The following is a 12,035-nucleotide window of genomic DNA, read 5'->3' as shown; positions in this document are numbered from 1 at the left end:
AGCACTACAAAAACAAATAAACAAAAACCTTGTATGCCTCAAAAAAACACTATCAAGCCAGGCTTGGTGGTGCACGCCTATATTCCCAGCAGCTCTAGGGGCTGAGGCAGGAGGATTGTTGAGTTCAAAGCCAGCCTAAGCAACTCAGTGAGACCCTGTCTCTAAAAATATATATAAAAAAGGGTTGGGGATGTGTCTCAGTGATTAGGCACCCCTGGGTTCAATCCCCAATACAAAAAAAAAAAAAAAAACCCCACAAACTATCAAGAAAGTTAAAAAACAAAATATGGAATAAAGTTCTGCAAATCATACATCTGATTAGACACCTATAGACTCCTTACAATTCAATAATAAAATGAAAACCCAATTTTAAAAGAGCCAAAACACTTGAACAGACATTTCTCAAAAAAACATGTAAAAATGGCTAATAAGCACATGAAAATACATTCATTATCCATCAGGGAAATGCAAATCAAAATTTCAAATTAATACCATTTCATACTCACGAGGATGGCTATAATCAAAAGAACAGATAATCAGAAATGTTGCTAAAGAAAAATCAAAACCCTCACTGTACCCTCAGGTACTTCGAAAACATTCTGGCCATCCCTCAAGTGTGGAATTACCATTTTATCCAGCAACTCCATTCCCAGGCACATACTCAAGAGAAAAGAAAATAGACACACGTGTAAAAACATGGCATGCTAATGTTTACAGCAACATTAGGCATAATAGCCAAAAGATGGAAAACAACCCAAGTGTCCCTCAACTGATGAGCAGATAAAGTGTGGTGATGGACACATTACAATTTAGCCCTAAGAAATTCAGGATGATACATGTTACAATGTGGATGAATCTTGATGACCTTGCACTAAATAAGCCAGCCATGTATGTGGTTCTACTTATATGAAATGTCTAGAATAGGAGAGCTAAGAAGAGTGGAAAATAGATCAGTGGTGGCTACAGCTAAAAAGCTTCCTTCTTGGAGTGATAAAAATGTTCTAATTAGATTATAATGATAAATGCACAGGTTTGTGCAAATATTGTGCACTTCAAATAGATGAACTGTATGGTATGTGAATCATAGTTCAATAAAGCTGAAAAAAAAAACAAAAAAAATAGTTATACACAAGAAGACAAAAAGGGGGGGGCGGGGAAACACACTTTGGTGTCAGGAATTTTGGGTGCAAAAACCTTTGTCCCTTGCTCAATCTGTGTGGCTCCCTCCACCACCTGTATAAAGAGTGTAATAACAGAATCTACTCCATAAAGGGAGTAGGAAGACAGTGAGGGAAAACGCATGAACAGAGGAAGACAGTGGCTGGCACACAGTTTAGACTCATGAAGGAAGACAGCCTTGAAATAGTAGGAGATGGGGGAAGAAAAATAAAAGGGAAGAAACAATCATAAAGACAAAAGAAAAGAATATTAAGGTCAGATTTTCTGCCAAGATTGCTGGTAAAATTTTTTGCTGCTAAATGAGTTACCAAAAAAAAAAAAAAAAATGAACTTTGAGGGTTTTAGGGGGCTTTGAGTTCCAGAATTAGAAATGCTGAACTGTGGACTCAACAACAAAATAGGGCAGAGAAGGCAGGCGGCGGCCACGCAGCGGCCCTGGAGCCAACCGTACGCAACACAGCAGCAGGGCGCCTTCCCAGGGTGCACACAACCCACCAGGGCCCGGGGGCACAGGAAAGGCGACACTGCGGGCTGACGTCCGAGTCATCCGTCTCTGCACTGAGGCCACCGGCCAGCTGGAATTAAGCTGACGGAGGCCAGTGCTCTCCGACTCCACCTGGAGAACCACCATCACCTTCAGAGCCCCGCGGGCGCCTCTCAGCCCCGAACCCGGTGGGCATCACCGTGTGACCCCGGGGGTCGCGCCTGCCCGCCGGGAAAGCAAGGCTCGCCAGTTCCCTCCTCCTCACCGAAATGAACCGCGAAGAACCGACTACGCTTCACGGTCATTTTACAGCCAAGCGCCCCGACGCCCACAGAGGCAAGGAACGCGCGCAAGGTCACCCAGCGGTCCCGGGCTGGATGGGAGAGCCGCGGGACGCTGCTCACTTCCCTCCGCCCGGACTCCCGCAGGCCCTGGCGACCCCCGGCTCCCGCGACCCCTCCCCGCGCTCACCGGTCGACACGCCGCACAGCGCAGGCAGACGGCCCGCAGCGCGCACCGCCGCCGCCATGCTGAAGCGCGAGCCGCGCCTCCTCCCTCCGGGGCAGCCGGTCCTTCGCCTGCCGCGAGGCTCCTCGTCAAACGGCGGGCCCCAGCCCTCGGCTGGAGGTGCGAGACCCGAGGACCACGCCGTAGCCCATATCGGGTTGGAAGGATTATCCGGATGGGCCACAGGGTAGGTTGGGTCAGGCGTAGCCGCGGACAGCTCCGCGGGGTCCTCGCGCTAGGGCCCGGGGGCGGGGCTGGGGCGGGGCCAGCCCGGGGCGCGGGTCGGCGAGTTGGAGGTGGCTGCTTGTGAGCGCGCGGGAGGTCGGGCTGGCCCGGGAGCTCTCCAAGGTACCCACGGCCGGGACGCACGAAGTGTAGGGAGGATCCACAGGGGGGTGGGCTTCAGCTTCGTCTTCGCCGCGCCCCTCATCCTCCTGGTCTTCCTCACCTTCCTGGTGGGCGGCAACGTGCAGACCCTGGTGTGCCGCAGCTGGGAGAGCGGGGAGCTCTACCAGGTGGGCCTGCCACCGCTCCGGGGACCCAGAGCCGGCGGAGGGAGGCGTGGGTAGAGAAGAAGGGGCGAGAGGGAGAGAGGGGGGCAGAGTGGGCACAGAGACAGGAAGGCCCAGGGGACAGGACAGGGGAGAACCCGTGCGCCTCCAGACAAGGACCTCGTGGTTCCACTCACACCTGGCCCCTCCCTCCTCCCACTCTGAGCCCGGGGCCTGGGGCCCTGGGTGCGTTCTGGTGGTGAGCTGGGGGCTGGCCTGGGCTCTCTCCGAGGGTCAGGCTGACCCACCACCCTCCCAGAGAGTCATGGGAATCGCCCCAGCCAGGAGGGGCCCGGGGCTCATTCAGGTTACAGGCAAGCTCTGGGTCTGGAGATGCTTCCCCCGGCCTGCTCTGCCAGGGTGGGCTCAGGGGAGCGGGCAGCCTGGCCACCACGCTCACCCCCGTCTCTCCCTGTCCATGCCCAGTTTGCAGACACCCCGGGGAACCTGCCCCCGTCCCTGAACCTGTCCCACCTTCTCGGCATGAGGAAGAATGTCAGCGTCCTCCTGACCTATCAGTGAGTGGGAGCCTGGGCTGGGGGCAGGGGGGCCTGCGGGGAGGGCAGAGTGGCTGTCCCCTTAGGGTGATGCGGGCCACCAGCCCCCTTCCTCTGTGTTCACCCTCCCCCCAGGCAGTGCAGGGAAGGGGCTGCCCTCTGGAAGGTCCTGCAGCTGGATGACTCCTACAACCTCGAGAAGCACCTGGATCTCAGCCAGGTAGGAGAACATTCCAGAAGGCTGTGAGGACCTCTCCTGCAGATACTCCTCCTCAGGTCCTGCTTCTGTGGAGGCGCCGATTCTGGGAACCCAGGGAGTCTGGTTGAGGTGCTCGCGGCCTGGCCCAGGACTAGAGCCGGGCCCCTGCCCAGCACCCAAGGCCAGCCTGACCCCCAGGACTCTCCCTGTGCCTCCTGGAACTTGGGGCATTCGCCTGCCAGAGGTCACACAGGAAGTTGGTGGAGATGCTGGCCCACGCTGGCCAGGGGCAGCTCTAGAACAAACCAAGATGCCACCTCACAAGAGAGGGACGGACTTTGAGAACATGGCTCTAAATGTGTGGAGGCTGTGAACCTCCCCTCCTGCCTCCCTGGTGCCTAGTTGAGGTGGGAGGTGGAGCCATTTCTGAGCGTGTCCTGGGAAACCCACACCCCTCCCTGGCCTGCCCCCGCTGCCCTGGGAAGCAGCAGGCTGACTTCTGATTCTGCTTCCTCCCGAGTTCGCCCCCAACTCCTCTCAGGTCCACCCCGGTTCTTGGTCCACGGGGCCCAGTCCCAACTCCAAGCCTTAAGCTGTGTGACCTGGGACAGCTGGCGTCAGACCTCAGCTCACTCCTGTCCGCTTCTTGACCCAGAAAGGAGGTCCACTGAGCTGGCGTACCCTAGGGAGAGGCCAGGGACACTGCCCCAGGGTGAAGGCTGCTGGCTGGGGGTCCCGGCTCCAGGGAGAGAGGTCTCAGGCCTGGTCCTGGGAAGGGAAAGGGTCCAGCTCAGGGAAGAGTCTGGACAGATAGAACTTAAGGTCCTCAGAGTCCATCCGGCAACTGACCCGGGGGACCTTAGAAATTTCATCCTCAAGTCAGAAAGCCACAGCTGATTATGCAGGGATCAGAGAGGCAGGCGAGCCTTCTGGGGCCCGCTGCGTTGACCCCCCCATACTGAGACCCCCTCCTAGGAGGCGAGGGCTTTTCCGTCACAGTGGTGGTGCGGGGAAGCAGCTTGGGGGAATAGTGAGCGGAGATGGGCTGCATTTTCTAATTTGCTGTGCATCGTCCAGGAGATGAACCCCCTGTCTGGTTTCAGTTTCTCTCTGGTAAACTCTGAGACTGAACTTTCATGAGCCCTAAATCTCTTGCCGTGATGGTAGGACAATGCCAAGGATCTTTCCTGGAAATGCAATTGTCTCCCTCCCTCCCTCCCTCCCTCCCTCCCTTCCTTCCTTCCTTCCTGTAGTCCACAAACTTGGGCCTCAGCCACTACGTGGGAGTCTTCGCTCTAATGCCTGGGGCTGGTGTCTAGAATAGGTAGACGAGGTCCCACGGTCACGGGGGCTGATGGCAGTTGACAAGTAGACAAATGAAAAAAAGATGATCTCAGAACCTGGGGCCCTGGAAAGACCTCAACTCTGCGGATGTGAAAAAGAGGGGCCAGAGGACAGGGAGGCCCGTGCTGGCAGCCTGGTGGCCAGTAGATGCAGCGCAGAGGCCGGGTCCTGGAGGGTGTGCAAGGAGGCTGGCAGGGGGTGGGGTGCGTCTGGGTGGTCCTGCCTACCCAGCACGGAGGTCCTGAGGGCTGGTGACCGCTGACCACCGGCCTGGGGAGCGTCTGGGACCCTGGCTTGCCACCTGGGCGTGCTCCCCATCCTCCCCCTCCTCCCCCAGTACACCCACAACCTGCAGCAGAACTTGCAGAACTTCAAGCCGAATGTGCAGAATCTGGAGCTGTTGAGCCCTGAGGCCCACCGGGACCTGGAGGCGCTGCAGAGCAGTGGGCTGGAGAAAGTCAACTACCAGGCCTTCCGCGTGCAGGTGGACATGGCCCCTCAGGTCCCCGCAGGGTGGAGGGGCCTCAGAGAGGCTCTCACCTCCCAACCCTCCCAGCCGCTCCGGGGTCCTCCCTGCTGGGAGCCGCCACGCCCTCAGCCCACCCCCAGCGCTGTTCCTGGTGCTGAGCCCCCTGCAGCCCGCGCTGGGCAGCTCCGCCTGGGCTCCACCAGAGGGCGCCTCCTTTTGTGGTTGTCTTGGGAAATGTCTGAAACGTGGCCAGGGGCCTCAGCACTCACCCCTGGTGGCCTCTCCCGTCTGCCCTCAGATCCAGAGGCCTGTGGTGAAGACTGACCTGGAGCAGCTGGCCCAGGAGCTGCAGGGGCTGGCCCAGGCCCAGGTGAGAAGCAGGCAGAGGAGGCCCGGGGGTGCAGGAGGCCAGGATGCTTGCATGGGAGAGGGGATGAGGGCAGAGGCAGGGGACCGAGGGTCCCCTCACCAGTGACAGCTGAGGCTCTTCGTCCCCAAACTGGGCTGCAGGCTTTGCACCATCTGTTCCAACTCAAGCTCCGCCACCAATGGGCTGTGTGGCCTGGGATGAGTCGTTCAGCCTCTCTGAGCCTCAGTCTCTTTATCCATAAAAAGGACTGACGTCACCTCAGATCAGATGAGGTAACTGGCCTGATATCGTGTGTCTCCTATGCACACGCCCGTCATGGACATGCAGGGACAGGGGTCGCGGGGACCCCAGGACAGCCCTCCAGGGGAAGGAATGGCATTTTGTAATCACAGATATTTAGAGTTTGGGACGTTCTCTCTGACATCTCTGAGACCCTGCAGCCACCTAGCTTGGTGGGCAGGCAAGGAGCGTCCCTTGGTGTCTGCAGATGCTACCGTAGCTGATAAGGGTCCCGTGGCTGACTAGGGGCAGACCTAAAACTCGGGCACAGGTCTCCCTGGAGCTGAGAAGTCTCCTCTGCTGCCTCTGATCCTAGCCTCCCACCTCCCCTCTGTGGAGAGTCTGGGTCAAGGATTCTCAGGCAGAGCCTGTCTCGCGGGGCGTGGGGGACATTCTGGTCTCTGTCCACTCTCAGGGCAATTCTTCGTTGGGGCAGCAGCTGAGAATGGAGGCCCATGGGCTTAGAGATCTCTATCAGGAGAAGGTTGTCCCCCGGCAGAACCTGGTGGTGAGTCCTGAGGCCCAGGCGCCTGCGGCCTGCCGGGGAGAGGGCAGCGAGGAGCAGGAGGCCCGGGGGCCACATGCACCCCTCGCACCCTCCCCCACCAGCATGGTGTCTCCCCACAGGCACAGCTCAACCTCAGCGTCAGGGCCCTGGAATCCGCTGCCCCTCGTCTTCAGGTGGCCGCAGGGGGTGGGCATGGGCTGCAGACGGAGGGAGGGCCACGGTGAGGTGGGAAGGAGGAGGGGTGGGGGGCCTTGGGGACCACCACTCAGTCTCAGGGCCCTCGGCGCTGACCCCACCCTGCTCAGGTGAGCGGTGACTGTGGGGAGTGGCTGGCTGCTGTCCTGCTCCCTGAGGGGGACAGAGCCGAGGCTCCTCTCCCTCCAGCTGCAGACTGCGGGCGTCCTGAGCCACGTCGCTGACCTCGAGAGGGAGCTGCCTGCCAGGGCCGCCCGCATCCTGATGAACGTGAGTGGGGCTGGGGACCGGGCTCCACCCCAGCCTCTCCTTGAACCCTGACCCTCACGGTGGCTCCCAGGGAGGCCCATCCTGCCCTGAGGGTGTCAGGCCTGGGGTAGGGGCCTCCTGGCCTCCTGGCCTCCTGGCCTCCTGCCAGCCTGGGCCTCCTCTTTCTTGCAGGAGAGTGCCTGCTTCCTGAGCCGGGAGTTGAGCTACTTCTCGCAGTACTTGGCCTGGGTGAGAGAGGAGGTGCGTGGGGGCTTGGACCTTGCCTGGCCTCAGAGCAGCTGAGGGTCACCCACGCCCAGGGGAGCAGCTGGTCACCCTGTCCTTTGGAGGTGCCTCAGGCTTTCAGGGTTGAACCCAAACTCCCAAACCTGGCATCGGCACCCCTGGTTTTGCTGGCTGATCTCTGCCCGCCCACCTCTGCCCAGCGCCAGTGTGAGCTGGGAGGGCCCTGGCCGTCTAGAACGTGCCGTCCACGCCGTGCCCCTGCCCTTCCGTGGTCACAGCCCACCTCCTCTTCCAGGCGCCCGCTGGCCAAACCTCTGAGAGCTGTCCTGGCTCTGCACTGGCCTGAGTGTGTCTGTGCACATGCGTGTGTGTACAAGCACATAAGGCCACGTGGGCAAGCACGTGCACATGTATGTGTTGCTGTCCAGTGAGGGCCACTCAGAGCTCAGTGCTGGGCACAGGGTGGGCCTAGCTCGGGCCGAGCCACCAAGGGCAGGAGCTGAGCAGGAGCAGGAGCGTCTCCATCTCTGGGCCTGCACCCTGTGCCTGCCCAGGGCCGCTGCCCGCATCTGTGTAAGCTGTGCAGGGCCCCAGCCATGTCCCTGGACCTCTGTGTGTCCCTGTCCACCTCTTGCTGAATGTGAGGTGCACACCTGAGGGGCAGGGGTCTCCCCATGTGCCCACCTCCTTTCCATCACAGGTGACTCAGCGCATCGCCACCTGCCAGCCCCTCTCCGCAGCCCTGGACAATGGCCGTGTGATCCTGTGTGACATGGTGGCCGACCCCTGGGTGAGTGCCCCGGCTCATCAGGGCCCGTGGACATGGAGGCCCATGGATGGGCAGTGTGAGCAGGCCATGCGGCGCCCCCGGCCCGGGGCCTGCTCCCAGCCCTCCCAGCGCTGGTCACAGCTGTCCCCGTCCCTCGCTGGGCCAGTGCGGAGGCTGCAGAGCAGCAGGGAAGGCCGCCCGGCCAGCTGACTGACCTCACACCCCTTCCAGAACGCCTTCTGGTTCTGCCTGGCCTGGTGCACCTTCTTCCTCATCCCCAGTGTCGTCTTTGCTGTGAAGACCTCCAAATACTTCCGTCCCATCCGGAAACGCCTCAGGTGAGGGGCTGCCAGGATCTCAGGGGACAGGGGGGCCACTGGAGGCCCAGGAAGGAGTCTTTATAGACACTGGACCTCATCCCCTGCCCTACCTACTCCTGAAACCTGGCAGAGAAGAATCATAGTCTAGGCCTGAAGAGACACATGCACTAAGGAGTTCCATGGCCTGGAAGTCCTCCCCTATGTCTGCCCCACATCCTTCTTACTGTAACACATCCACCGAAGCATAGCATCTTAAAACTCTTCCTCTCTCCTGGAGGGCCTCAGAGGCAGGAACATCAGGACTTGGGTTTGTCCCTGTGTGGGAGCTGGGGTTCTGTTCTGGGGACACTTTTCTTTTGCTGTGCCGCAGCTCTACCAGCTCTGAGGAGACTCAGCTCTTCCACATCCCCCGGGTCACCTCCCTGAAGCTGTAGGATGCAGCAGGTAAGAGCTGCTCCACCCCTCAGTTCCTCCATGCTGGGGGCTCAGGGTGGGGAGCAGAGGGGCTGGGACCAGGGGTCTCCAAGAGGGCAGGGAGGCTTGGGGACCTGGTGGTGTCTGGGCCCGGCTGTGGCCATTCGGCAGTGGATCTGACAGGCGGGAGCCCTGGTCCCCGCCCCCCAGCACTCTTTCCTTCCTAACAGGGCAAGGTGCCCCCTGGGACTGCCTGTCCCCACTTTGATTCAGCCTGGACTAGAGGACTTCTGTAGCTCTTGCCCTAGAGCCCAACCTGGCCCCAGATCTGGGCTGTCTCCCAATTCCACCTTCCCTGGCCCCATCCTGCCTGTTCCCCTTCCACCCTTCTCTGCTCATAACCCCCTTCATTCACCTCCCAAATCATACAGCGCCTGCAGGTTCCTCCAGGTGTCTCGCCCTTATCCTCCTTGCTGCAATACATCAGCACCAAGAAGCACCTGTTCTTCACCTACTGGAACCCCGTCCCCAGCCCGTTGGGTGGGACAGAAGCCCTGCCCTGCCCTGCCCTGTCCCCACCTGGGGCCCCCTCTGTTCCTCTCCAAGCTCCTGCCTCTTGCCCTCACCTCCCATCAGCCCAGATTCCCTCCTGCTCCCTCCCCAGCCCTCTCCTTCCTCCTCCAGGGAAGTCCTTCTCTCCCTTTGTCCCCTCTTTATCTTGTCCCCACTATTATCTTGCTGGCCCCAGGGACTCCTCTACTCAACCAAACTAATCAGGCCACCACGACCCAGGTCTGGGCTTGGGCTCCCCTGGTGGCCCCTGAGCCCTCCACTGCCCTGGGCCCCAGCCTGGACTTAAGGGACCTCAGTGGGGTGAGTGGCCTCTACGGCCCGAGCCTCTGCCTGCACCGGGTTAGGAGTCCTTGTGTCAGCCCTACCCCTCCCTGCATCCCCTCCCTGCGTCCCCTCCCTGCGTCCCCTCCCTGCTTCTCAGGAGGCAGCGTCTTCCCCAGCAGCTTTCCCAGGAGGGCCCCTGTGTACATGGCTGAGGCCGTCCCAGCCCGTGCCCGTCATCACCGCCAAGCTGAACCGAGTTCCACAAGGGAGAGAAGAGATGGCAGCTCTCCGTTCCCTGGAAGCCTTGGCTTGGGGTCCCAGAAGCCAGGTCTCTCAGGCTGGGTCCCTGAACACAGCTGGGGTTTAATGAGGGTTGTGGAGACAAGAGTGCCGAGGCCTCTTCTGGCTTCAGGCATCCAGGGGTGATTCCAGCCACCAGCAGGGGAGCAGCACCCATCTGGGGGCCTGCCCAGGAGCAGCCAGACCTGGCCCCCAGCCTGGCTCTGGTGCTGGCTGGCTGGGCACCAGGAACATGCACTGCAGGTCCCTCACCTCGGTGTCTCCTTTCATAGCATGGAGGCACCCTAGCCCCATGGAGGGTCGTGACAATTAAACGTGATCTGTGGAATGCCCTTGGCCGAGGGCTGCTGTTTTCCATCACGACTTAGCTGGACCAAAGGCAGAGCCAGGGTCTGGGTGGGCACAAGGGAAAGGGGAGATGGGTCCGTGTTCGAAGGCCAAAGCCCATGACAGCGGTGGTCTCCTGAATTTCAGGATGTGTCTGTGTTTAATTGTGTCTTACAAACCAGCAACAGATTTTCCACTGGGAGTCAGGGTGGTGCCTATGTGACATCTCCAACAAGCATCCTCACATTCAGCACAGTCGCTCTTCTTGGCTTTCCCCAGAGGGTTTTATTTGTTTGTTTTGATGTTTGCTCGCAGGCCGGCTTGTGCAGAGGAAGTGGCACCCTGCCTATTAAACATGCCATGGGTGCCATGGCACACACCTGTACTCCCAGCAACTCAGGAGGCTGAGGAAGGAGGGTCACAGGTTCAAGGCCAGCCTCAACAACTTAGTGAGACCCTAAGCAATTTAGCAAGACTCTGTCTCCAAATAAAAATAGAAAAGGTCTGGGGATGTAGCTCAGTGGTAGAGCTCTCCAGTACCATAAAAAAAAAAAAAATGAAGTAGAAATAATGTAAAAGTCATGTCTAGTTCTCTATTATAATTGCCTCTTGTCATCAATATATTTAAGCATAGTTTTGCCTTTTTGTTTTGTTTGTGGTGAGAGGGATTGAGCACAGGGCCTCGTGCGTGCTAGGCAAGCTCTCTACCGCTGAGCTCCATCCCAGCAGCAGAGTTATTTAAAGTTGAGTAATTCCTTTGTAGGGAGACCCATGGGTCTGTTTCTAGTGGCTGTTTTTCCCCTGGGTTTTGTTTGATTTCTCGTATCCCTCTTTGGGGACTTGGTGGATTTTGACTGACTTGGGTACTCACTGTATCTGAAACCAGTAGGAGGCCTAGGATGAAGTTCTCTTCCTCTAAGAAACCTATGTTTACATCTGCAGGTGTCTGGGGACCTGGCAAACCAGGTCGCTTGAGTCCACTTGCGGGAAAGAGATGATTTTTCCGTCCCTAGGCGGAATTCTTCATTTCCACTTGACTCATTCCTAGCCTGAGGGTCTCTGGGGTCCCAGCCCAGAGTACAACAGACGTGCCGGGCACACTCTTCTCGTGGGCCTGGTCTGTCGCCCCAGAAGTTGTTCAAAACTCTGCACCTTTGCGGTATCTTCTGGAATCAGCAGACCCTCTAGGGAGAAAGCAGCCGCGGTGCTGGGCGCCGGTCTCTGGATGTCCTCCTTTCCCAGGTCTTGGCACTGTGATCCGTGGCTGTCTGGTTAGCTTCCTGGTGCCCTCAATCACCTTTAAATAGACCTGCATAAGTATACATTGTAAATATTAAATGTATACATTATGTATATTAAATAAATCAGTAGGTTAAAAAGCTGCTGGCTGCTGTGCAGGTGCTTCTGTGTGTGTGCACGGGGGTGTGTACATGTATACGTGCAGCCACATGTCTACATGCAGTCATCTGAGCAACTTTTAAAGTTCTCCTCAGCTGGGAATTTGGAACAAATCACCTTTCCACCATGATCAGAAGTCATGGTCCTAAAAGTCGATTTTGATATTCCTCCTGAGTACTGGCCAGTGGCCGCCTCACTTCAAATCTAGTATCCAGAAGTCCAGCCCAGCCCCGCCGAATGCTGGTTTTGCACCGGAGGTTGTTCAGAGAGCACCAGTCGTTCAGGGCTGGGGATGGCACTCAGCAGTTGACAAAGAGGTGGAAATGATGTGGGAAGGTCGCCTCATGACCTGGTTTTAGAATGTTGGGATTCTGCCAGGCAAATTCTGCTTCACAGGTGAAACAAAGTCCCCATGATCACAGTCTGGTCTGTCATTCCAACAGGAACAGATGTCAGGGGTCCTGAAGGGGGCGGTTGACATGTGTGCTTGAGCAGACGAAGCTCCATGATGTTTCTGTCTGGTTCAAGTTCACAGAAGTTGGACTCAGGTTCTCTGGAGCTGAGCCTGCGGGTTTCCTGTTGGATGAGCTGCT

General features: G+C 58.1%; 2 protein-coding genes across 10 annotated transcripts in view; one reads left to right on the top strand and one right to left on the bottom strand.

The window, feature by feature from the left end:
• The window catches only part of LOC144249585 (uncharacterized), a 47,653-nt gene extending 45,444 nt beyond the window's left edge, over positions 1 to 2,209 (bottom strand). For both annotated transcript variants that reach the window (XM_077791700.1, XM_077791701.1), the window contains exon 1: positions 2,135 to 2,209. The gene's annotated coding sequence lies outside the window, so the exon portion shown is untranslated. The remainder of the gene's footprint in view (positions 1 to 2,134) is intronic.
• LOC144249587 (prominin-2-like) lies at positions 1,666 to 11,400 on the top strand. 8 transcript variants are annotated; one of them, XR_013342241.1, is made up of 15 exons: positions 1,670 to 1,999; positions 2,092 to 2,357; positions 3,148 to 3,239; positions 3,354 to 3,438; positions 5,099 to 5,245; positions 5,529 to 5,600; positions 6,295 to 6,387; positions 6,507 to 6,560; positions 6,772 to 6,852; positions 7,024 to 7,092; positions 7,778 to 7,867; positions 8,078 to 8,184; positions 8,537 to 8,610; positions 8,811 to 9,745; positions 10,987 to 11,400. XR_013342241.1 is itself a non-coding variant. In XM_077791705.1 (14 exons), the coding sequence occupies exons 1-13, from the start codon at positions 1,933 to 1,935 to the stop codon at positions 8,598 to 8,600; spliced, it is 1,287 nt and encodes a 428-aa protein (XP_077647831.1). In that variant the 5' UTR covers positions 1,669 to 1,932; the 3' UTR covers positions 8,601 to 8,610; positions 10,987 to 11,395. The 8 variants fall into 8 exon arrangements, 6 of the variants coding, with proteins under 6 accessions (XP_077647834.1, XP_077647831.1, XP_077647832.1 ...); XR_013342242.1 differs by lacking the exon at positions 10,987 to 11,400 and having other exon boundaries at positions 8,811 to 9,453; positions 9,597 to 10,353; XM_077791705.1 differs by lacking the exon at positions 8,811 to 9,745 and having other exon boundaries at positions 1,669 to 1,999; positions 10,987 to 11,395.
• The last annotated feature ends 635 nt before the right edge of the window (positions 11,401 to 12,035 follow it).

Source organism: Urocitellus parryii, chromosome 12, assembly GCF_045843805.1.
Source record: "Urocitellus parryii isolate mUroPar1 chromosome 12, mUroPar1.hap1, whole genome shotgun sequence".
Classification (NCBI taxonomy): domain Eukaryota; kingdom Metazoa; phylum Chordata; class Mammalia; order Rodentia; family Sciuridae; genus Urocitellus; species Urocitellus parryii.
Note: the sequence above shows the minus strand (reverse complement) of the source record. Positions and strands in the feature narration are given on the sequence as shown.